The following is a 23,339-nucleotide window of genomic DNA, read 5'->3' as shown; positions in this document are numbered from 1 at the left end:
CACTTTGTGGATGCCATTCGAAGAAGCAAGGTACCAGTGTGTTAATAGCACATCTAAATAGTTTTCAACGATATAAGATAGCGAAGGGATTGCAAGCCACTGATCAGACCAACCTCAGTTACCAAACTTCTACAGCCACTGATGGTACACAGACTAAGAAATTGGTCATCCCTCAATACAGTGAGAAGATGTTGAGGGACATGCTTGCAGAGATGATAATTACTGATGAGATGCCATTTACCACAGTCGAGAAAAGAGGCTTTCGAAAGTTTCTAAATTTTGTTGAGCCACGATTTCCCATTCCATCACGGTATACAGTGATGCGAGATTGTATGAAGAGGCATGCGAAGGACAAGGAGGAGATGAGGAAGATGTTTATTACCACTGGCCAGAGAGTGTCTTTTACGACTGACACATGGACTTCCATACAGAACGTCTGCTACATGTGTATCACAGCACACTACATTGACAGTGAGTGGATTTTGCATAAAAAAATTATTGGTTTTAAAGAAATTGTGGATCATAAAGGTGCATCCATTGGGGCGAAGATGGATGATTGTTTAAAGGACTGGGGAATTCGAAAAGTGCTGTGTATTACAGTTGACAATGCCAGTGCGAATGAAACAGCAATTGATTGGTTTAAGCGGAACACGACGGTGAGAGATGATGTCATTCGGGCCCACGAGTTTATTCACGTTCGATGTTGTGCTCATATCATTAACCTCATAGTTGTTGAGGGATTAAAAGAGGTTCATGATTCCATAACCCGAGTCCGCAACATTGTACGATATGTGAGGGGTTCCCCTCAAAGGCTTGCCAAGTTTAAGGCAATAGCAGAAGATCTGAAGATTGAATGTTCTAGTATGTTGTGCTTGGACGTTCCGACTCGATGGAATTCTACATACATGATGTTGGATGTGGCACATAAGTACCAAAAAGCATTCGAGCGGATGGAGGTCGAGGATGGGGGTCTGAGGTATGCTTTCTTGGAGCCAGCAGGACAGGGGCTCGGTGCGCCAGACGCACATGATTGGACCAGTGTGAGTTATTTTGTTGAATTTTTAAGAACTTTTTATGAGATAACCATGCGGCTATCTGGATCTAAATATACGACTGCGAACTCATTTTTCAACGAGCTCTCGGAGCTTCACTTCCAGTTGGAAAATAGTTGTACTGACTCTGCTGGATTGTTATCTGCTATGGCTACGAGGATGAAGATCAAATATGATAAATATTGGGGGAATATTGAGAAGATAAATAGATTGCTATTTGTGGCTGTGATCCTTGACCCCCGAGTTAAGTTGGTCGTTCTAGAATTTTGGGTAAATTCCGTCCTCGGGGCAGTGAAGGCTGTAGAGTTTATTAAATTGCTAAAAAGTGATGTTGATGACTTATATCATCACTACAGTACTAGTGCTCAGCCTTCATCCGCAGTTGGTAGCTCCTCACATTCGAGGCCGACAGGATTGACAGTTTCCTCAGGTGATACTGACCCATCTGTAGAGGTTAGAGGCGATCGTATTATACAGCAGTATCATCAACTCATGTCAACAAGGAATATTATGCATTGTATATCTGAGGTTGAACGATATTTTATGGAAGCTGTCGAGACACCTAGTGATGTATTTCAGTTATTAACTTGGTGGAAAGTTAATTCCACCAAGTATCCAGTCCTTTCCCGTGTGGCCCGAGATGTGCTAGCCATTCCTGTCACTACAGTTGCCTCAGAGTCGGCATTTAGCACTGGAGGTCGCGTGTTGGATGCTGATCGGAGTTCATTGTCACCGTCAACCGTGGAGGCCCTCGTTTGCACACAGAATTGGATAAGTGAAACGCCTATTGGACTAGATACCGTTGGCGTTGATGCCGATAGCTATAGGCTTGAATCGGGTAAGTTTATATGCTTTTAAATGATGATTTAATTATTTTTAATGTTTCTAACTTCTAATTTTTATGATTTTATAGATCTAATTGTGAACCCTAACATAATTACCGATGATTGAGAGTCTGGAACGGACGATACTTGAGAGTTGGGATGGAGTTGGGAGAACCTCCTTTCTTGGTAAGAATAAAATTATTCTTTTACCGTATTCAATTTTTTATTATCAATTTTTTTTCATCTATTGATTGCTACTTTCTATCTTCATTTCAAGCATGACCAATGGAACAAAAAGTATTTGACTGAAATCCGTGTTTAATCGAATTGTAGTTATATTTCAAATTCTCTCTCATATTTTATTACGTTATAAATGAGACTGTTATAACTTATGGCTACATCATACATGTTATTTACTTTTTAAACTATTTATATAGTTATATTTATATAGTTATATCCCGAGCAAAGACGTGAGATAAGTACTCTTTATTCTATAATTTCTATTAGTACTTATTCATCCTCTCTCAAACGTTTAGAATTTATTATCCAACTGAAATTAATCGAATTATAGAAATTCGTACCATTATTCTTTTTTATAAAATTTTAAATTTATGTAATTTTCAACTCATGAGTCGTGAGCACTTTTAATGCTAAATTTCAGGCGGACATAAAACAAATTAAAGATATAATCAAAATTCAGTAACAAAATCAGAACGAATATTTAAATTATTGAGAACTCTTGAATAAACTAAATAGTTGTAGATCGTTTCACTTTTAAAAAAAAATATATATGTTGCTCACTATCTGAAACGAAATTGAACAATAAAATTTAAATAATAATAAAAAAAAGAACAAAATTTTGTTCGGAGTTCGGAAATTTTATTCGGAGTCGGAGCTCCGACCTCCGATCGGAATCGGACTCCGACTACGTTCGGAGTCGGAGTCGGAGGGAAAATTCGACTCCGACTTTTGTCGGAGTCGGAGGTCGGAAATGCCAACTCCAACTCCGTCGGAGTCGGAGCCCACCCCTACACACAGACACAACTAACCTAGCTACGTAAGATCGACAGGTCTAAATGAAGTGAATACCACTATCCTTGGATGCTAAAACCGTAGAAGATCCATCCAGGATTCGAAAGATGATCCTACTCAGACCTAGCTAGTCTGAAAATCAGAACCTACAACCCCCATATGAAAATATTAGAATATTATCTCTTTACTATTCATTTATATTTAATTTTTAATTTTAATAAAGTAGTAAGTTGGATGGGAAAAAAATTCTCGGCCCGATCCGACTCGAAATTACTCAACCCGTTTTAAAACACCGGTTATTAGCCGATACACGAATTAACATTGAATCACAATCAATGATGAAGAGCACTGCGCCAATCATCACCCCAATATCTGCACATGGAAAGTGATTATCAGTTCCAAAACAAAAATTAAAACTTCAACGATCTAATCTTTTTCAGATTTGTGGGTATTATGAATGGTTTGGTTTACGAAGGCCATTGCTCTGCCTCCCTCCATTGCTCTGCCTCCCTCTCTCTTGTTTTATTCCTTCAACAGAGAAGCTCTATTAGTCCCTTGCAGTCATTGTGGACAATAACACTGATTAAAGCAAGAAAAACCTTCTGAACATGGTGTAATAGAACCAGAAAATTCCGCGTTGAAGGAGAGTTTTCATCCAGGAAAAAAGAAACCATTTTGAGGGTCAAAATTTTCTCCCGTGAGGAAGGCGAGAAAACCTGGTTGAAGAAAAAACAGAGAGAGAGATGATAATATTGAGTTTTTCATTTATTTGTGCAGTAATATTGAGTGCGATGAGAGGAATATCGGTTGGGGATGGTGGGTTTGAGACTGGGTTGTGAGTATTTTCAGAGGTTGGGATCGAATTCTCGTGGGAGGGTGGCTCGGATGATACCATGATAAGATTATGAGAAATACAAGAGTTTGCACAGAATAATTTTACTTCAATATTTGAAAAATATTCACACACACATTACAATAGTTAATCACCAAATAAATACACATTTATAGAAACTGTTTTAAGTAAGAATCCTAGAATAAAGCTAGCTGTTACAGAGTATTAGGAAGGAATTAAATGTGCTGATACGAGCTTGATTCAAGGCTGAGAATCTGCCTCCTTAGTCTGATGCTTGATTGAAGGAATTTGCTTGATTTCCTTTATAAGAGATGGTTTTGAAGATGACGAAAGCAGGCACATATAGAAACTAGAGTCTAGAGCAGGCATGATCACAGATTCACATGAGTGGCACAAAGTGAAAAGAAAGAAAAAGAAGAACAAGGACGGTACCTAGGGACTGTTCATGACTTCCCGATGGTTTTACATTGGGAAGCTTCCTGATTGTTTGAATTCATTAATATCTAGAATTGAAATAAATAGGAAAACGATAAAGACATGATCATTCCTCTTTCCACAATATTACATCAATTGGGTGTCTATGGGAAAATAGAGAAACAAAAGAGAATGAATGGGAAGAGAGGAGTGTCTCTGGGGGACGGGGTTTTATTAAAAAAAATAATAATAAATAAATAAAAACTAAAATAAATAAAATTGAAAAAATCATGACCAGGTCGGGTCAGAATTTCCAAAAAAATAACGGCCGGGATCGGCCAATCAGAATGCCTTTGGATCTGGTCGGAATAGGAATTTTCGGGTCGGATCGGTTGAACAGCTAGTAACTCTGTTACTACCCTATTTCAAATGGCGCTGCTTGCATGAGCTCGTGGACTACCATGCCATGCTACCAGTTTCTGGTCTGTAATTGGAGAATTAGCAATATCTGCACGCGGTGTATGCGGGGTATGCATGTATATTGGAAGGATTACTCGGTTGGCCAGTTTGGATAATTGTCAATGGTAGATACTTCCATTAGATCTGTCATCTCCTGCAGAAAATGCCAGAGGTTGGCGACTTGATTCTTCTTCCGTCACAAGATGTCAACAGTATCTCAGTGCGTCCTGCTCTAACGAGGGTGAATGGTGTTCTTTGTTCATATTCTTTAATCATTTGTATATCTAATTAATATAAATATTGCTTGTCTACAAATTAATGGTGCCTTCGATTAGGGTCCCTTCCAGTATGAATTTATTAATGTATGAGTTGTGACATGTTTCAACTTTGTTGTGTACATTTTTTTTTCTTTTATTGAAATGTACATTTTTTTTTTTAATTGACGGTAATTCAAGTTTACTTGTTTGATATGAGTTTCGAGGTAAAATGTTCCAAGTTCAATGACTCTAATCGTTTGTTTTTACAGTTCATCTCGATTTATCTCATCTAATTATTACAATTTTTTTAAACTTTCATTCAAAATAAAATAAACAATTCAACTTTTTCAAATCTCAAAACAAAAATAATATTAAAAAAATACATTTTAACAATATTTGATTTAATTTTCAACTTTTATCTTAACTTCTCTCATCTCAAAAAATAAACGAGATTTAAATGTAAATGCTAAGGGTCAAGCTGGATGTGGATCTGGATATCCGACTATACTGGGATTCACATCCAAATTTATAATGTAGTTTGGCCACATACGTTAACCTAATTATAATGCAGGCGGATACCTAGTAATAAATATACGGGTATCTAATTATCCAAATTGTAACTGTATATTCAAGTTTGTCAAGAAACCGATTTAAAAAAGAGGGCTGAGAAAAAATTTAAAAATTCGACTCTGACTCCAACTTATACATATATATTTTTTTTTAGTCAAAAAGTCGAAGTCAAATGTGGTATTGAACCGACTCCGACTATCCAATCCCAATTCCACCTCCAACTTTGCCCTCCAACTCCCCTTCCAACTCCGACTCCAATATTTTACATATGTTATAAAAATATATGTATTTTTCTTTATATTAATCATATATATTTTATATAATTATAACATCTATAGTTAGTTAAATGCAATAATATACTCTTATGAGCTCATTATTATAAAATAATACACTTATACTATAATATATATAATATATCTAAACATCATACTATTACTACTACGTAATACTAATGTATAAACACTAATCTATAAATTTATAATAACATGTATACTAATGTATAATAACACTGGTATAATAACATATAATACCAAGTCTAATATACAATTATATAACACTAGTTAAATTACATTCATTTCATTTTAGTCCTTAGTCCTTTCGTTTGTATATACTGTTAGAAACGCCAGCTCAGCACCAATAACTATCTTGCATGTATCTTTTTACATGCCACGTGAAAAAATTATAATAATAATAAACAAAATGCAAAAAAATCATTAAAAAAAAAAATAAGAGAGGAGCAAAAGAACCACTCGTGTTTATCCCGTTGGATCAATATCCAAGAGACGAAGATACCGAAAATCTAACCCTGTTTTGCACGATGATCTAATTACGTATAGTCCAGATACATGATTTTGGCAATGAATACATATAACTAAGTTACATAGAGCAGCAATTAATTACACAAAAATGAACTCAATGTTTGATTAAACATATATAGGAATAATAAAACAATTTCACAAATCGAACAGGGCCTAAGTAGAGTGTGTCAATACTTAGAATGAGGAAAGAATAGTATATGGGCTAGCACATCGAAAGTGTAATATGTGCCCTTCAAAGGAACCAATCAAACAAAAACAAAGCAAAACAAATGATGCAAAGCTGGTATTGTGGACAATAGTCCATTCATACAAAGATTTAAGCATGATCGTTTTTAACTCTGTTAGCATTCCCTCATAATCTTTAAGATAGAACTCCCAGTCCATATTGGTTACACCATGAACTCCAATCTATTTCCAGTCAATGAAAAGAAGGTGTAATACATCTGAATGAAGTAGCATAAGCTGATATAAATACCTAAACCTCATGGACTTGCAAGGAAGTTTTCCTTCAGATTTGATGATATGCATCTTGGAAAGCAAGCAGATGGTAAATGCAGCATATTGATTGTGAGTCTACGAATTATAAAAAAACTAACAAATAGTGTGTATAGCTAATGACAAAGAAGCCACCCTTGAAATAGTGTGTATAGCTAATGAACAATAACAAGAATTCATGAGAACAATACGACATTTTACTTCCACAAGCATGACCTTTCGACCACGAAGCTAAAGGTCACTTGGAAAGCCCTGCAAATACCATTGAGTAAAAAAACTAATTGTCAACAATAAAATGGTACAAGAATGCGAGTTATCTTGCAGTTTCATGAAGAAAATATTGGGCCAACTCCATCTAGTCGTCCATTGTGTGAGCTATCAAGCAAAGATGTCCACTAACCTCATGACAACCAGAGGATTGGGGACCGAATATGATTGTCTTAGTTGTGCTTCACTGCATCCTAGGCTGTATCTAAACCAAGATATAGAGCTTGACCAAAAAAAATGTATTCTGTCGATTCTCACAACAAATCACTTAAAATTTTTTGATAAGTAACAAGTCACTTAAAACTTTTGCTCTACATGCCCATTAATGATATCCATTATATTCGTTTTTTATAAAATAAATGATATCTATTTTAACCCTGCAGAAGAAAAGCATAGAAATTCATTTCTTTATAGGTAAGATAAAAGTTTTATTGAAAGAATAGCATAGAGATTCATATAAATATATTTTAAATGAGCTTAACACAGTATGAATGTACAGCACCAAAGTTCCTAAACTTTATGCAAATATTCTTGTGCATAGCGCACACAAGGACTGGAATCCAAACTCTTTATAACTCAAGGGAGACCCCCAAACGTATGCCAAGTTTCAACATTTAAGTGATGCTAACGAGACAATCTTTCCTTATAGAAGATTGTAATTCAACTTCTTTCTTTCAAATTAGCACACAAGGCAATAAACAATGGAAATAAGAGGAGAATCCTCGCACAACGTTTAGCACTCTATACCCTAACAAGCGAAGCCCACAATAAATGTAGCCTTTTGAAATTGAACGAGCAAAGCAATACAATGTAGATTGTCTACTAATGAATATGATTATTTGTCAATCTCGTAAAAAAGTCTAAATTTATCATGCAAACGCCAGCATATAATATAATCTCCAAAATATACTAGAAGGGTCGTTGCATTCTGAAAAATCCCAAGTGCAAGGAATATATTTTCCTAAACAGGACGCATCCAATGGAATTCAGAACAGCACCAAAGAACTCGAACCTGCTGTTTTATTTGGGAGAAAAAAAACTAATAAGCAGGGACTGTTCACTTAGGAAGATTTTCATCAATGTGCACAGCGAAATGACTCTGAAGATCAATCGGCAACCAAAAGAACAACAACAACATCTCCACCAACCCCCACAACACCCCCCCCCCCCCCCTTCCTGTGTAGGCATCACATCCATAAGTTTTCACTACCTAAGCGGCTTCGCGTTGATCTCAAGATGAAAAACACAACAAATCCATACAAAAAGAAATAAAATAAAAGACTTTCCTTTTAGAAAGCTCTCGGGTCGGTTCCGTGCTGCCAAACATAGACGAGCTCGTCCCAGCCGGTACTGGCAAGCAAACCCTCTACAAGCACGCTCATATCCACCCCGACTGCAAACTCCGTGTGGTGATCGTACCGCCCCACGAGCGCGTCCTCCACCATATAATCCCACAAGCACACGGTCATATCGTACGAGCACGACACCATCAGACTTTGCCTGTGAGGCGAGAACTTCACCTTCCTCACAGCGTAGCCGTGCCCATTCAGAACCGAGACCGGGACCCTGTAGCTCCTCACGTCCCAGACCTTGATCGTCTTGTCCACGGAGGCCGTGGCGATGCAACAATCGTCGTACTTGTTCCAGTCGCAGGAGAGGACCTCGAATTCGTGAGCGGGGATGATCATGGTGGAGCCAGGCTCACGTACGTCCCAGACGCGTAGGGTGCAGTCGCCGGAGGCTGAGGCGAATACGTCGCCGTGGCGGGGGTTCCAGACGGCAGAGTAGACGCAGTAGGCGTGCTCCTTGAAGGTGCGGACGGAGGTGGGGCGGTCGATGGTCCAGAGCTTCACGGTATCGTCCCAGGAGGAGGAGAGGAAGGAGTCGCGGCGGACGGGGTTGTAGTCTGCCGAGTGGACCTCACGGGTATGCTCGTGGAAGGAGCGGATGGGGTTGGAGGAAGCGGGGAGGGCAAGGTCGTAGATCTTGAGGGAACCATCGGCGACGGCGGCTACTAGGAGGGACTCGTGGGACTCGGACCAGGCAAGGTCGTAGACGCCGTCGGCAGTTTCGAAGGAGGCGAGCTCAGAGATTTGGGGGGTTGGAGATGAAGGCAGGTCGAGGACGTGGAGGCGGCCGTTGCCAAGGATGCCGAAGTTCTGGGAGGTGGCGACGGCGAGACGGGATTCGTAGAAGGGACTGAACTTGACGGAATAGCCGTTGAATGGGGTTTTGAAGACCGGCATGGTTGCAATGACGGCGGTTGTTGGATTATTGCGGGGGATTTGGGGGAATGATCTAAGATTCTGAGGTGCTTTGATTTTATCTTCTACACTGGCTTGGAATTCTGAAAAAATTAAATTAAAATTATATCCAACTTATATTCAATTATTAGCCGTATCTATTTTTTAACAAAAAAAAAAATTATATGAGACTTATCCATATATTATTACTTATTTTTTATTTTTTATTTTTTGCAATATTTTCTGAAATTTATTTTAGTTTTTTATTGTTTTTTATCTGGAGCACCAAACTGAAGAGTACGAAACACTGACTTTTGCTGGAAGAGGAGGAGTGAGTGTTCTATTCTCAATGATAATGCACATTGCATTTATTATGTAAAATAATTCACTAATTTTCAACAATGCCTCTGTACATAGTCTTTTTATTTCCTTGTATTTTTTCACCACACTCTTTCTTTATTAATATTTAAAGACATAACTAAATAATACAGATAAAGAGTAGTTAAACACATTAGCTCAATTAGATAATGGTAGATAAACCATTATCTAATTAGCTATTTGGTGTGACACGGTGCATTTTGTATTTTTTTAATAAAAGAAATTAAAAAAAATGCCCGATTGGCAGTAGAAATTACATAAATGTTTGAGATTACTCTAAATATAAGTTTTCTAGAAAATCTTTGAAATTACAAGCATTGAGTAGTTGATTTTTTTATGTCCTAGATTTTCGATACCACACTATCTATCCTCACCTCCACAACATCCACACGACGGTTCAAAACTTCATCGGGTTCTGGCCAAATCACTTCCTGGTAGAGTCAGGAGAGCAATGACCTGAGAGCTAAGCTTACGTTGGAGTTGAGACACATGAAAGGTGGAGTGAATCCTTGAAAAGCTTGGGAGATCCAACTTATAGGCCACCTGTCCGACCCTCTGAATACTTGGAATTGCCTGAAAAACCTGGGGGCAAGCTTGAGGCTGCGCCGTTTTGCTATGGTGCTCTGTCTATACGGCTAGAGCCGTACGCATACTTCATCACCCACGTTAAATTCTTGTTCCTTCAGTTTCAAGTCTGAGTATTTTTTCCATCCTATTTTGTGCATTATGTAAATTGTGTTTGAGAGTTCTAGTGATCTGGTCCCGAGTCTTTAGAGTGGTATCCACAACTTCCCCACGTGTTGTTCTCGACATGTAATCTAGTAACCTAGGTGGTGGTTGGCCTTTGAAGGCCTCGTAGGGAGCAGGTTGATGAGTACTGAGTGGAGTTGTACCACCACTCAGTCAGGAGTATCCACCTCACCCAATCTTTGGGCCCGTCCCCACTAAAGCATTGGAGCTAGTTCTCCATTGTCTTGTTCACGGCTTCACACTACCCGTCGATTTGAGGATGGTATGACGTGCTTAAAGATAATTGAACCCCTTGCAAGGAAAAAATTTCTTGCCAAAATATGCTTTCGAACGTGTTGTCACGGTCAAGACAATAGAATGTGGCAGTCTGCGTAATTTTAAAATATGCTTAAAAAATAATTCAGCAATGTCCCTAGCTCTATAAGGGTGTTTCAAAGGAATGAAATGTTTGTATTTGGTTAGCATGTTGACCACTACCCACAGTGCATTGAACCCTTGTGAATTAGGCAGCCCCTCCACAAAATTCATAGTGATGTGGGTCCATGGTTGCGTCGATATGGGCAGTGGCTGAAGCAGCCCACTCAGTAAGGTGTTGTCAACCTTAACCCGCTGGCATAAGTCACAATTTCTGATAAATGCCTTTACATCCATTTTTAGGTCTTTTCAATAGAAATTCCTCCTCATTCGGTGGATTGTCTTGTCATACCCTGAATGCCCACCCCAAGGATTGCTGTGTGACAGCTCCAGCAACTTATTCTTGGAGCACTTCCTACAATGTGTATTTAGCACTTAGCTTCCCCTCGGGGTATAGTTTAAGGAGATTCTGTACCCATACATCAGATTCACAGGCAACCTTTAAATCTTCAATCTATTACACATTGGGAAACATGATCAGCATTAATTCCCCACTCTCATCCATAGACTTCCTTAACAGTGCATCAGCAATCCTATTTTTCGACCCCTTCTTGTACTCCACGACGAAAGCGTACCCTAACAACATACCACAAAAGTCTACCTGAGTAAGTAAGGTATCCACTTAAGAACAACGGAAACTAAGGCAAATAGCTCATTCTCATAGGTTGACATCATAAGTGCTCTTCCCTTCAAGGTTTGGCTGAAAAACGTGATGGGTTTGCCTTGCTGCATTAAGACTACCCTAATGGCATTTCCCGAGGCACCACATTCAATAGTAAATGGCCTTAAGAAATCCGAAAGAGCCAATACGAAGGGTTGTGTAACAGTCTCTTTTAGCTTGTGAAAAGCTAGCTTAGCTTCCTTACTCCATTTAAAACCATCATTCTTCAACATTCGAGTTAGGGTGAAGCAATTCCGTCATAGGCCCTTACAAACCTGCACGGTAATATCCTGTTAATTCCAAAAATCCCCTTAGAGCATTGAGGGATTTAGACAAGAGCTAATCTTTCATCGCTTATAACTTAGCGAGATCTGCCCGTACACCTCCAATAGAGATTAGATAGCCTAAATAGGCTATCTCCTTGCACCCAAAGTGATATTTTGATCACTTGGCGTACAACTTGTGTTGCCTCAGCAACTAAAATGTGGTTTGGAAGTGCTCCTCATGTTCCTTCACTGTTTTATTGTACACAAGGATATTATTAAAAAAAAAAAGTATAAAATTTTCTCAAATGGGGTTGGAAAACCTCATCCATAAAGTTTTGGAAGGTAGACGTGGCATTAGTCAACCCAAAGTGTAACACCCCGTATTTTAGTGTATTTTTACTGAAGGAATTATTTTTATGTGATCAAAATTTATTCTCTTATTTTAAATTGGTTGGATTTTTAGTGAGTTTATTTCTATGATTTTAATTTGGTGAAAATTATTTTTATGTGCTTTCTTAATATTTATTTATTGTTATGCATTTAAATTGCTTTTAATATTTAAATTAATTACCGTGGGATTTTAATTATTTCAATTTGAATTTACCATTACGTTTAAATTATTTTATTTAACTTGTGGTTTTAAAATCATCTCCGTTGGATCATTTTTGTGACCCAAGTTATGAGAATTGAACCTCATTTCTTTTCCCTCCATTTTTCTTCCTCTCATTTTCTTTTCTTTTCTTTCTTTTCTTTTTTTCTTCTTCCTTATTTCTCCTCCCCCGTGCGCGCAATCTCTCTCTTTCTCTCTCCCCGCGTCCGTTTCTTCTCCTCCAACCAGCGCCGCCGTGCATCGGCGGTGGTCGACACCGCCCAGCCCGCTAGCTTCCCCAGCCGCCGGCGACCCCACCCCACCAATATCACCTCCGTTCGTGCCGCCGGTAGCCCCCACGAAACCCACGAAACCCACGAAGCCGCAGCACACTTTCCGCCGTTGCGCCGCCGTCGCACCGCCATTGGCCACCATCTTCCTACCACATCATCCCCGACCTCTTGGCAACCCATTGGACCCAACCCCAGCTCCGATCCGTCACCGGTGAAGCCCCACCAAGCCCATTTCCGATTTGTGCATTTTGGCCTAAAACCACCCCTTGCGCCGCCACCCACGGCAAACCACCACCACCACTAGCTTCACCGACCTTCCTAGACCCTACCCTACCATTTTTGGGTCTTCGTTTGCCTCCATTGAAAAGTTGGTATTTGTGACCCACGGCCACAGTGTATTTTACACTGTGGTGTTGCTCAAACGTCGCCTTTTCCAACTTCGTGATCTTCGGAAAATTATTATATTGCACTGTAAGTATTTCTCCAAAGAACTTTGGTAATTTAAATGTATTTTTGTACTAACCCATTTCACTGTATTTTTGGCATGCCGGACTGAGTCCGAGGAGTTCCGGGGTCGGATGGATTTGTGATTGGAGTTGTTTGGTTGGATTTGATTGGATTGGTAATTGTTGGTTTGGATATTGCGTTGGTACATGTACATTTCATTATTTCATGCATGATCATGTTTGTAAAAGAAAACTGGGTTTTCGTGTATTGCATTCATGTTCATGTGTTTATGAAAACTGGGTTTTCATGTGAGAATGGATTTTGGGTGCGTGTGTATCACGACCCCAAGCCGAGATGGGGTATTATCTCGGTGGAGCTCCTCTGGTTACTCGGAGCGGAATATACTGAGTAACGTCCCCTGGATTGTCGCCGGGCGACAATGGGATCGGACGAGATGGTCTCGTGCCGACTCCGTAGTCCTTCTGCTGGCGGGGACTAGAGGATGTCTGGCCACGTACGCGCTGGGCGCGGAACTGGGCATCGCTCGTTGCGTAGTGTGGGTGCTTGGCCATGTACGCGCTGGGCGCGGAACTGAGCACCGCTGCGAAGCCAGGACGTGCGGATGGTCCATAGGGGAGGCCATGGTGCATATGGAAATAATGCATGGTGCATTTGGAATTAATGCACTATTTTCTGGGAAAATAGTGCGAGTTGGTTTTTGGGTAAATCATTTTCTGGGAAAATGTTTTACGGATATTTTGGGCCAAAATGGGATTTTGGCGTGTGTTGGAAAATTATCATTTTCGGGAAAAATGATGTTTTGTAGAAAAATGCATATTTTTCATGTGCATGCATGTTAGTTGCATTTAATGCATTTTATATTACGTTGTTGTTTTGGGTTATACTTACCTGCGATACCATTTTGTGGTAACGCAGATTTTGATGCAGATGAGGAGGAGGAGGGCGAGCCTGAGGAGACGGCTCCGCCTGAGGAGTGATCTGGGATCACTCGTTTGTTTATTTGAAACTATTGTAAATTATTTATGGATGACTGTATAACTGCTATTTAAATCTTTACTGATGTTTAATTGTAAATAAATTCTGGTACTTAGTTGACTATCCGCTGCGTTATTTTATTTGTATATTGTTGCATGTACACACACTGACACTTTGTTGGGATGTGTTGTCACCATCCTGGTGTCTCAATCCCTGTGTATTTATATAAGGGGATTGGGGGCGCCACACAAAGGGCATAAACAGGAACTTGTAGTGACCTTCATGTGTCCTAAATGTTGTTTTTGGCATGTCATCTAGTTTAACTCGGATTTGGTATTAACTCATTCTCAAGTCCAGCTTTGCAAAAATAGTGGCCCTTGCAACTCATCTGTAAGCTCCTCCACGATCGGGATATGGTATCTATCCTTAATAGTCATATTGTTAAGGTCCCGGTAATCTACACAAAGCCTCCATGTGCAGTTGGCCTTCCTAACTAGCAACACCGGGGACAAATAGATAGCAACTCTTGTACTATTTTTTTTTCTTTTGATAGGAGGGGTATCGATAAGGCCTTATAGAGATGGGTTTAGAATCCAAGATTAAGTTGATGGTGTGGTCATGGGTTCTTGATGGGGGAGCCCCTTAAGTTATGAGAGCACATCTTCAAACTGCACTAATAGTGGTTGTAAAGCTATTGGAACCTCATCCATAGCTGAAAATTTAGTGCCCATCACTTCTTCAGTTACTTGTAAAATTACTCTCTTTACTCCATTCTTTTCGAACACATTCTAACTTTTTTAAGGACCCTTCCTCAATCATCTTTGCCACAACCAACACTTGAATCGAGACTTCGTATTCTTGATACTAAACTTCATCATTAGTTTTTAAAAATTCTACAAGATTGATCCCAAGTCCCTCAGCCAATTAATCCAATACCATGTCACAACCGACTAAAACTAGGACATGCATATCTACTGTGAAAATAGTCCATCGAATTAAAACCCTCACGCCATTGCATTTTCCTTCTTTGGGAATCAGCTCCCCATTTCTCACCTTCACATTCTCTTTGAAATCTAAAGGAAGTTAAGTTCTACTAATGATTGCTGGATCCAAGAAGATGTGGGTAGATCCTGTGTCCACCAAGATAGTAACCCATTGAGTACCAGTCCTCCCCTTTAGCCGCATGGTTCTTGGGTTATGAGAACCTATTAATGCATGGAGGGAAATTTCAGGACTTCCCTGGTTTACAACCATTTTTGTGGTTGGTGTTTCTCCTATTCTTTCACATTGTTCTTTATCACACGGCACATCTAGTTCAGTTTCCAACAATACATCTTCCAGCAAGTACAACCTTGGGTTTTGACACTTATGCCCCGGGTTCCATTTTGCATCACAATAGTAACAAAGTCCCTTATCTTTCCGCTCTTTCATTTGTTGTTGATTTATTTTCTATACAGATAGAGATGGTTTTGGATGGTATTTGTTGGGTCATGTGGAGGGATGAATGGTGATGGGTTGGGATTTTTAAGGATGCTTGGGTCTAGAGAGTAGTTAAGGCTGACCTTTGAATTTTATTTTTTTGGTAAGGTTAACAGTTTCTTCTTGAATCTTGACTAAGTTATAGGGTGAGGTTAAGTTTGGAGGGTTGAACATTATAACTACTAAGCTAATATCGTCCCTAAGACCACTAAGGAAACAACTGAGCTTATATGTATCCGAAAAACCTTTAATTGGTTAGAAAAGGTCTCAAAGGTAGCTTTATATTCTTCCACAGTATGATTTTGTTAGTGCCTCCATAGGGTTATCATAGGCACTAAGACCAAATCTTACTAATAGGGCCCTAATGAAGGAGTCACAATTAGTAAGTTGTCCAGATTCCTCTACGTCTTGGAACCAAGTAAGGGCTTTACCCTCTATATGAAAAGAGGCAAGCCTTAAATGATGTTGTGGCAGTGTATTATGAAATGTAAGAACTGATGAACTTTGTAATTCCAACCTGTAGGATCTTCACCATGGAAGATAGGGAAGTTGAGTCTGATGGTTTTGGTTTGTATCTCACCCATGTGCTTGTGTGGAGTAGGTTCCTCTCTCCCTGGTCTATATATCAGAGGATGACTCACCATTATTGTTTCTCCTATGCATTTCTATAGTTAAGACTGCGAGCTGTTGGACTATGGCATCCATCTATCTCTTAATGGCTATCACCTCGGTCTCCAGCACTTCATTGGATTTTTTTACTGCATTAAGTACATCTTGTAGTTGATTCATTCTTGTGCCTTCTGCCATATTTGTAATGTTGATACACAGATAATCGATATCTTTGATACCATTTGTAACACAACAAACCAAATAGGAAGAAATTGATAAAAATAGTAGATAGGGGTAAGGATAGTTGCTCTCTTCGAGGGGGAGCGCCTCCAGGAATTAGAGAAAGAAGAAAGAAATTTTAGGGTTTCACAATATTCAGATAATTCTTCCAGAAGTTCCACGCGCACAATAAAGTAGACTGCTAATGGGCCTTACTAGGCCATGGACTTAACTACTAGACTCTTACATAAATTAAAAGAAATTAGGCCTGAGGCCCGAGTTCAACACTACCCATCAAAATAAAAGACAAGACTCAAACGAAATACATTAAGGCCCTTGGCCGACATGACTGTAGCCCATTCCACTTTAGAACTTCCTTCAGAACTAAGGAGCTCGACACTTCCCTTCAGTTCAGAACAAGTGCTCCCCACGTGTGCTAGGGTTCATCTTCTTCTCTTCACCTTCTTTGTCTTCTGCCATCCTTCACGCTACTTGTCTCAAAGCTGAGCCGTCGCTTATTACACATGCATCTTGTGAGGTGTTTCTCAAGTCACCCTAAGGGATGACGAGGATGGATATGCGTATGGGGTGGTCAGAGGATGGATATCACTTTTCTATGGACCGGTGGTAGTGTCGTCTATGGATTATAGACTTATATGTAATCTGGGTCCCACTCCCACTCCCACTCCCACTCCCACTCTTATTTACTTTAGGCCTTTGGGTAAGTATCCGAACTGATTTTACTAATAGGCCCAAATTTCTATTTTCTAGCAACAAAATAAGACCCAAACCCATGGGCCATGCTCTACTGACATGCTGCCTTTCATGACTTTTTCTCACCCCACCAATAAAATGTTGGTGCATTTTTATTTTACAAATTAAAGCCGAATGAGTAAAGACACGACACTCTGCATAATTAATTGATAAGTAAAACACCACGGATGGCTGCCAATGCCATGACCGATCCAGCAAGAGACTCTATTATGATTCCAGCCACTCATACTTGCCTTGGTGTTTTTGTAAAATATTATATATTTATTAATGTAGCACCGAAAAAGTGTTCTTATGAAAGTGCACTCTATTATTATTATTATTATTTACTTCCATACTGTCTAATATAATTTGAGAAAAAAAATACGGACATGATGGATTGAAGATCATGGATCTTCCCTCCTTACTCAAAGACAGGTCTCTCCATCTACATGTGCAAAGGAGGGATTTTGTCTAGAGTTCATGATAATTCATATTATTATGTCAATTTCGAATCGCACATGATCAGTTATTAATATATATATATATATATTTATATATATATATGGATGGAGGGGAGAATTTTTGGTAAACTAAGATCGAGCTGATATATTTTGGTGTCACAAACAATCCTAATGCTATATATATATATGTGTGTGTGTGTGTGTTGTAAAAATGCATGTGGAAATTAATGTCATGACCCAAACTCATGTATATGGATAGAAATGTAGACTGGCAATGACATGGCAGCTTTGATCTTCAGGAGCTTCTAGTAATGGGTGGACAGATATTATATGTATATACACACACATTAATATGTATTTTTACACACGAGTACATGATGATATATGTTGTCTGGATTTTTGTGGACTCCATTATTATACTGCATGATGAGTAGTGCCCACGCATTTAAAAATACATGACTGAGAAACTTGAGGATGGCAAATCATTTTGCGAGAATTTTGAAAAATAGATGATCCAACTAATTTCCGCTTAAAAACTTGCATGCAATTTAATTGGCCTTTTCTGAATTAAACATTGTATGGCTAATTATATATGACAATCATGGCTTCCTTTTGCTTGGATATATATATATATATATATATATATATATATAATTGGCATCCCAAAGCACCTTTGTTCCTGAAATTTAGATCTAGATCAGTAGTACTCATCCATATATGATATATATACTAGTACATAGCTAGCACTTTGAATCCAAATGCATTTTCTGTCCTTCGAGGAGGAAATTGGGAATGCAACCAGCTTGCTAGCTAGATCATAACCTTTTGTTTTAGTTCAAAGTAGCTAGCTAGCTAGATGCATTGAACTTTAATGTGGATCTTCAAAAGAAAATGTGTGACTTGGGAATTACCAGTAGCTAAGTACTGTACTACTGCATGGGAATGTTGTTCAAGGGTTAGCCTTTCTAAGATGGATCCTGAAGGTTGGTCGATATAGTTTCCAAAAGGAGAGGATTTTGAGACCATTAATGATCTATTTTGTATTTTAATAAACAGGTTAATTTGTAAATATTTTTTTTTCTTTTTATTATATATATTGTTCATCAGTACTCGGCCAAGGCCTGTATATAATATCCACCTTTCCTCTAAAGCGTTTTAAACCATGAGAAATGGTCGATCGTGAATATAATTAATTTACAAGAAATGGTTCCAAAGCAAATCTAGAGATGGATTGGATGGCTAGAGAATGGAAATGCCAATTTTTCTCAACCCAATTAGGTCATCATTGGATGGCTAGAGATGGATTGACTTCAAGGCAAGTAAATCTAGCAAATGGATTTAAGGATAGAAAGCAATTTCCATGAGCTAGCTAGCTTTTATGGGCCCTCTCCCCCCCACCATCACCCCCCCCCCCCCCCCTCCCCGTACCTACTCACATGTTACCCACTAACATCTACATCCCAAACTATTTAATATGCATGTGGATCGGATGATAATGATGATGAGACACAACTAAAAATAAATATTAGGCAATCGAAGTACTTAAAAACAGTACTACTCCATGTTAACTACGTACGTACCTTAGTGTTTAATTTGATCGACCTTAATTATAGCAAATGATCTTCAGGTTAGCTGACAAGTAAAGTGGCATGCATTGATCCAAAGGTCAAGATAAAATTATGGACATCAAATCAAATCATATGAACACTACTTGTTCTGAAGAGATTAGCATGAAGAAATTTTCTTAGTGGCATGTCCTTTTACTTTTTGAATTTCATGGCGTACTTCCAAAAGAGTCTGCTAATTTCTTCTGCAACTGAAAAAGAAAAGAAAACAAACAACCACCCCATTCAAAGATTTTAGTCATATAGTTTTGTTTTTCTTCGTCAAATCATCAAATCTTTTGGTTTCTAGTGCTTTATTTGGTTTTATTTATTTACTCCTGCATGGAGTAAGTATTGGGAGTAATAATATTAATTAATTAAGGACTCGTGAACTACTTCTTCTAGTTAGAAATCGGGATGCCAAGTATTCTCTTGTTTCGTTTCTTTCTGAAAAATGCGCGCATGGGATATTAACAGTACAATTTATTGGACGATAAAAACATAAAAAAAAAAAAAAAAAAAAAAAAAAAAAGAAAAAAGAAAAAAAAAAAATTGACACGAATCTAATAATAGAGACACGTACGTACAACAGCTTAATCTAGGATCGATCTCGCTTATAATACATTAGCTAGATGAGAAGCAGCTTTCAGTAGTACTGGAGTCAAAGCACCTCATCACAAAACCTAAAAGTACCAGAAGAGATAGAAGTAAAACAAGTCTTTCAGACCTCACTTCCCAAAGAAAGCTACAACGCACATGATCTTGCTTGGTGACATTGATAGATCACAATCCTTTCTGATCAGAAGAAGATTTTCTCAATGCATGCCCCATTTTCCACCACGGCTGGCCTCTTTTTTCTCTCGATTCAATCCAAACAGGCCCATCTTCCTCTCGTTGACCCTACACAACAGTAGCCTCCTCACCAACCATTAATGAGCATCTCTTTCGATCGATCACGTTTGGCCAGATGTTAGAATTTTGATAGAAACAAGCAGGCTGGGTCTCCCCTGGCAAAAGGTTCTTGTTTTAGCTTACTTGGCAGTCCCAATCATGCACCGACATGTGTCACCCCATGAGTCCTCCCCTTCCCAAACTTTTTTTTTTTTCCCTTCCCTTTTCTGATAATATTTAACCTTTATTATTGAGCTTAGTGAACAGGAAGGGAGGACTATATGATGAATCCAAAAGGCAGAAGCACAGTGTGAGATGCAATTATTCATGCCATGTTTTTCATTCTAAGCAAGTGCGAAAAGAAATTCCCTCCCTCAAAAGCAGAAAAAGGGAAGAGATAGAAAGCATAATATAAACATCAGTACTTGCTATAAAATTTTCAGGTGACTGAGTCCCACTCTCATTGTGCTAAGCTTCAAAGAAAATATCATTCTCTGTCTCTCTAGCTCTTTATTTCCTTTCTCCCTCTTTATCTTTCTCCCACTTCTCCACCTTTCCCTCTCTATGATCCGACGCTAACAGTTATAGAGGGTGGGGGGAGAGAGAGAGAGAGGATTAAGTACCATGAAAAACACCATTAGATGCTGCATCTCTTGCATTCTACCATGTGGAGCTCTCGACGTAATTCGCATAGTACACAGCAATGGCCACGTGGAAGAGATCAGCGGGACAATCCGAGCCAGCGAGATTATGAAGGCCTACCCTAAGCACGTCCTAAAGAAACCCTCTTCTTCATCAGACGACGGTTGTGTCCCAAAGATTGTGATAGTCCCACCGGACGCAGAGCTTCGACGCGGGAAGATATACTTCCTCATGCCGGTACCTTCAAATCCGGAAAAAAATCGATCGAGATCATCATCCACGAGAAAGAAAAGAAGATCAGAGCCCGATAACAACCCCAACAACGCTACGTCAATGACAAAACCATTGATAACGGATCAGTACTTGAGTGAAATACTCTCGGATCAGAAGCTTTCCACGCATAGGGATCGCAGCAGGCGAGACCGTGTTGGGGTATGGAGGCCTCACTTAGAGAGCATTTGTGAGTCACCAAGTGATCATGTTTGACGGCGACCGGAGTTTGATTATCTTCTCGTGATTCATTTAATTTGTAAGGTTCATCCATTAGGGTTCACAATTTCCATTTTGTTTCTTTCACTTGTTTTTGTCGTTCTTCTTCTCCTTCTTTTTCCTTAGTTTTCCTCTGTTTTGTTTATGGCTGTATATAGAGGCATATGAAAGAAAAAAATAATGCGATATTCTGTTAGGGTTCGGAAATGGTGGCGATGACATGAACAGTTTTGGTTGGATTTCGGCATCCGATAAGATCGTAATTAAGCTACCATTACCGGAATTCGGATTGTGATGTCGTGAAAAAGAAGTAGAGGGAACTCCAAAGCATTGTGGGGTTCTTTTTGTTATTGAAAGAGAGTGATCATCAGGGAAAGAAACTGTTTTTGAGGGAGACGCACTTCTAGTGTTCACTGTAAATTTCGCACATGAATAAAAATTGGAAGATGATTGCTCTATGATCATTGAATGTAGACCAGTTTGGCCATTCAATAGGCAGAATTAATGTTGTGGTTTCCAAATATTGGTCATCACCTTTTTTTTTTTTTTTTTTTTTTTTTTCATATTTGTTTTTTATCTCTCTGTGTCGGCAATGTTGTAGCCACCAGTTTGGCTATATATTTATATTATATATATATATATATATATATATATATATATATACACGCACACGCACGTACGCACGCACGCACACGATTCAATAAGCATAATTAATGCGGTTGTTTGCAAGCATTAGTAATCCTTTTGCATCGGTGAATGATATAATAATGCTGTCATCAACCCCTTGAATCATGGAAGATTAATATAGTTATCTCGTAGTTAAATGAAGATATATATATATATATATATATATATATATATATATACACATATATGCGCACTACAGTCATCAAAAGATCTCAAAAAAATAAATTCATAAATTATCATGTATTAATATGATACGTTATATATGTTTTATAATAAAAATAGTTTTATAATCTCATGTACTATATCTGGTCACGTTAGTTTGTAGATTTACTTTTGTAAAATCTTTTTATGCCTAATTCATTTATCTTAAATGAAAAAAAAATCAAATTAATAATAGTACCTGTGAGGGGAGGCCCACCCCGGAAGGGTTTGAGCCTAGGAAAGCCCAACTACAAAACCTGGGCCGGAATAGGGAAGCTAAAGACCCTGGGCCACAGGATTGAAGACCGAGTGCACAACACCTTGTAGGAGGGCCTGATATACGAAATTATACGTCGGAGGAAGTTGGGAACCTGGAGCGAGAGGATCAGGAAGTGAGCGCAGGCCCAATCAAGATTGGCCTGTCGATTCAAGGCTTGGGAGGATCAGGGGGAACGCTTCGAGGGTAGGCGAAATAACAAGTCTAATCACCAGGCCGGACGAGCACCACATCGGCATGTACCCGGTCCCAGAGTCACGGACCCAAGGCACGAGCCAACCAGGGTCAGTGTCAGGGAATCCGGAGCGCGACAGCACGTTTCACAAGCCAAGGATGGCTCGCCCTCGATCTAACACCTCCTGGCATGACAGAGAAATGGCGTCCAGACACACGTAGGATGACTAGCGTGGCAAGATCTCCCACTAGGCCGCAGACTGACACTCATTAAAGCGACAGAGAATGAGTGGTGGCATGCTTGACGTCTGATACACCACGATCTCCCTCAACGGAAGGACCCGAATCAGGTATAAATAAGGGATAACCCTTCTACGGGAGACTCGATTCAATCCGCATAACAATTCGGCTTTATTCTATATTTCCTTCTCTTTCATTAGAGGACTATCCATTGACTTAGGCATCAAAGTAATATCGGAGGTCACGGGAGTCTCACTTTCTTTTTAGTTGCAACACTAAGGAGTTTGGACTTTACGAAATTGTTTGAGTTGCAAAACACGACATCAGCAGTACCTTAAACACGCACAGATCGTAACAGTAGTCAACTTGATGATTTTTCTTTGTTTTGCGCGCACAAGAGTCAATTTTCATCCACTCTCATGAATCCTGGCATTCCCATTTGAAAATTGACCCATATCACATTTCATTCATGTATTTTAGTATTTGTGATCTGATCTTCAACTTGGGTGGCAGACATACATGTGCACATAACTGC

The 23,339-nt window shown here is 39.1% G+C and overlaps 2 protein-coding genes across 2 annotated transcripts; one reads left to right on the top strand and one right to left on the bottom strand.

Moving 5' to 3' along the window:
• Positions 1 to 8,043: 8,043 nt before the first annotated feature.
• Positions 8,044 to 9,403, bottom strand: LOC121267864 (peroxisome biogenesis protein 7). The gene has a single exon (XM_041171956.1). The coding sequence runs from the start codon at positions 9,285 to 9,287 to the stop codon at positions 8,331 to 8,333; it is 957 nt and encodes a 318-aa protein (XP_041027890.1). The 5' UTR covers positions 9,288 to 9,403; the 3' UTR covers positions 8,044 to 8,330.
• A 10,957-nt stretch (positions 9,404 to 20,360) lies between these two features.
• Positions 20,361 to 21,773, top strand: LOC121268495. Its single transcript, XM_041172806.1, has one exon. It carries the CDS (start codon positions 20,719 to 20,721, stop codon positions 21,220 to 21,222), a length of 504 nt encoding a protein of 167 aa, XP_041028740.1. The 5' UTR covers positions 20,361 to 20,718; the 3' UTR covers positions 21,223 to 21,773.
• Positions 21,774 to 23,339: the final 1,566 nt, after the last annotated feature.

This window comes from Juglans microcarpa x Juglans regia, chromosome 5S, assembly GCF_004785595.1.
Source record: "Juglans microcarpa x Juglans regia isolate MS1-56 chromosome 5S, Jm3101_v1.0, whole genome shotgun sequence".
In the NCBI taxonomy this organism is placed as follows: Eukaryota; Viridiplantae; Streptophyta; class Magnoliopsida; order Fagales; family Juglandaceae; genus Juglans; species Juglans microcarpa x Juglans regia.
The sequence above is the reverse complement of the archived record's forward strand: the minus strand, read 5'-3'. Positions and strand labels throughout refer to the sequence as shown.

What these genes read in the sequence shown, in the direction of transcription:
- LOC121267864 (XM_041171956.1), bottom strand. Translation starts at nt 9,287, where the DNA reads ATGCCGGTCTTCAAAACCCCATTCAACGGCTATTCCGTCAAGTTCAGT.
- LOC121268495 (XM_041172806.1), top strand. Translation starts at nt 20,719, where the DNA reads ATGAAAAACACCATTAGATGCTGCATCTCTTGCATTCTACCATGTGGA.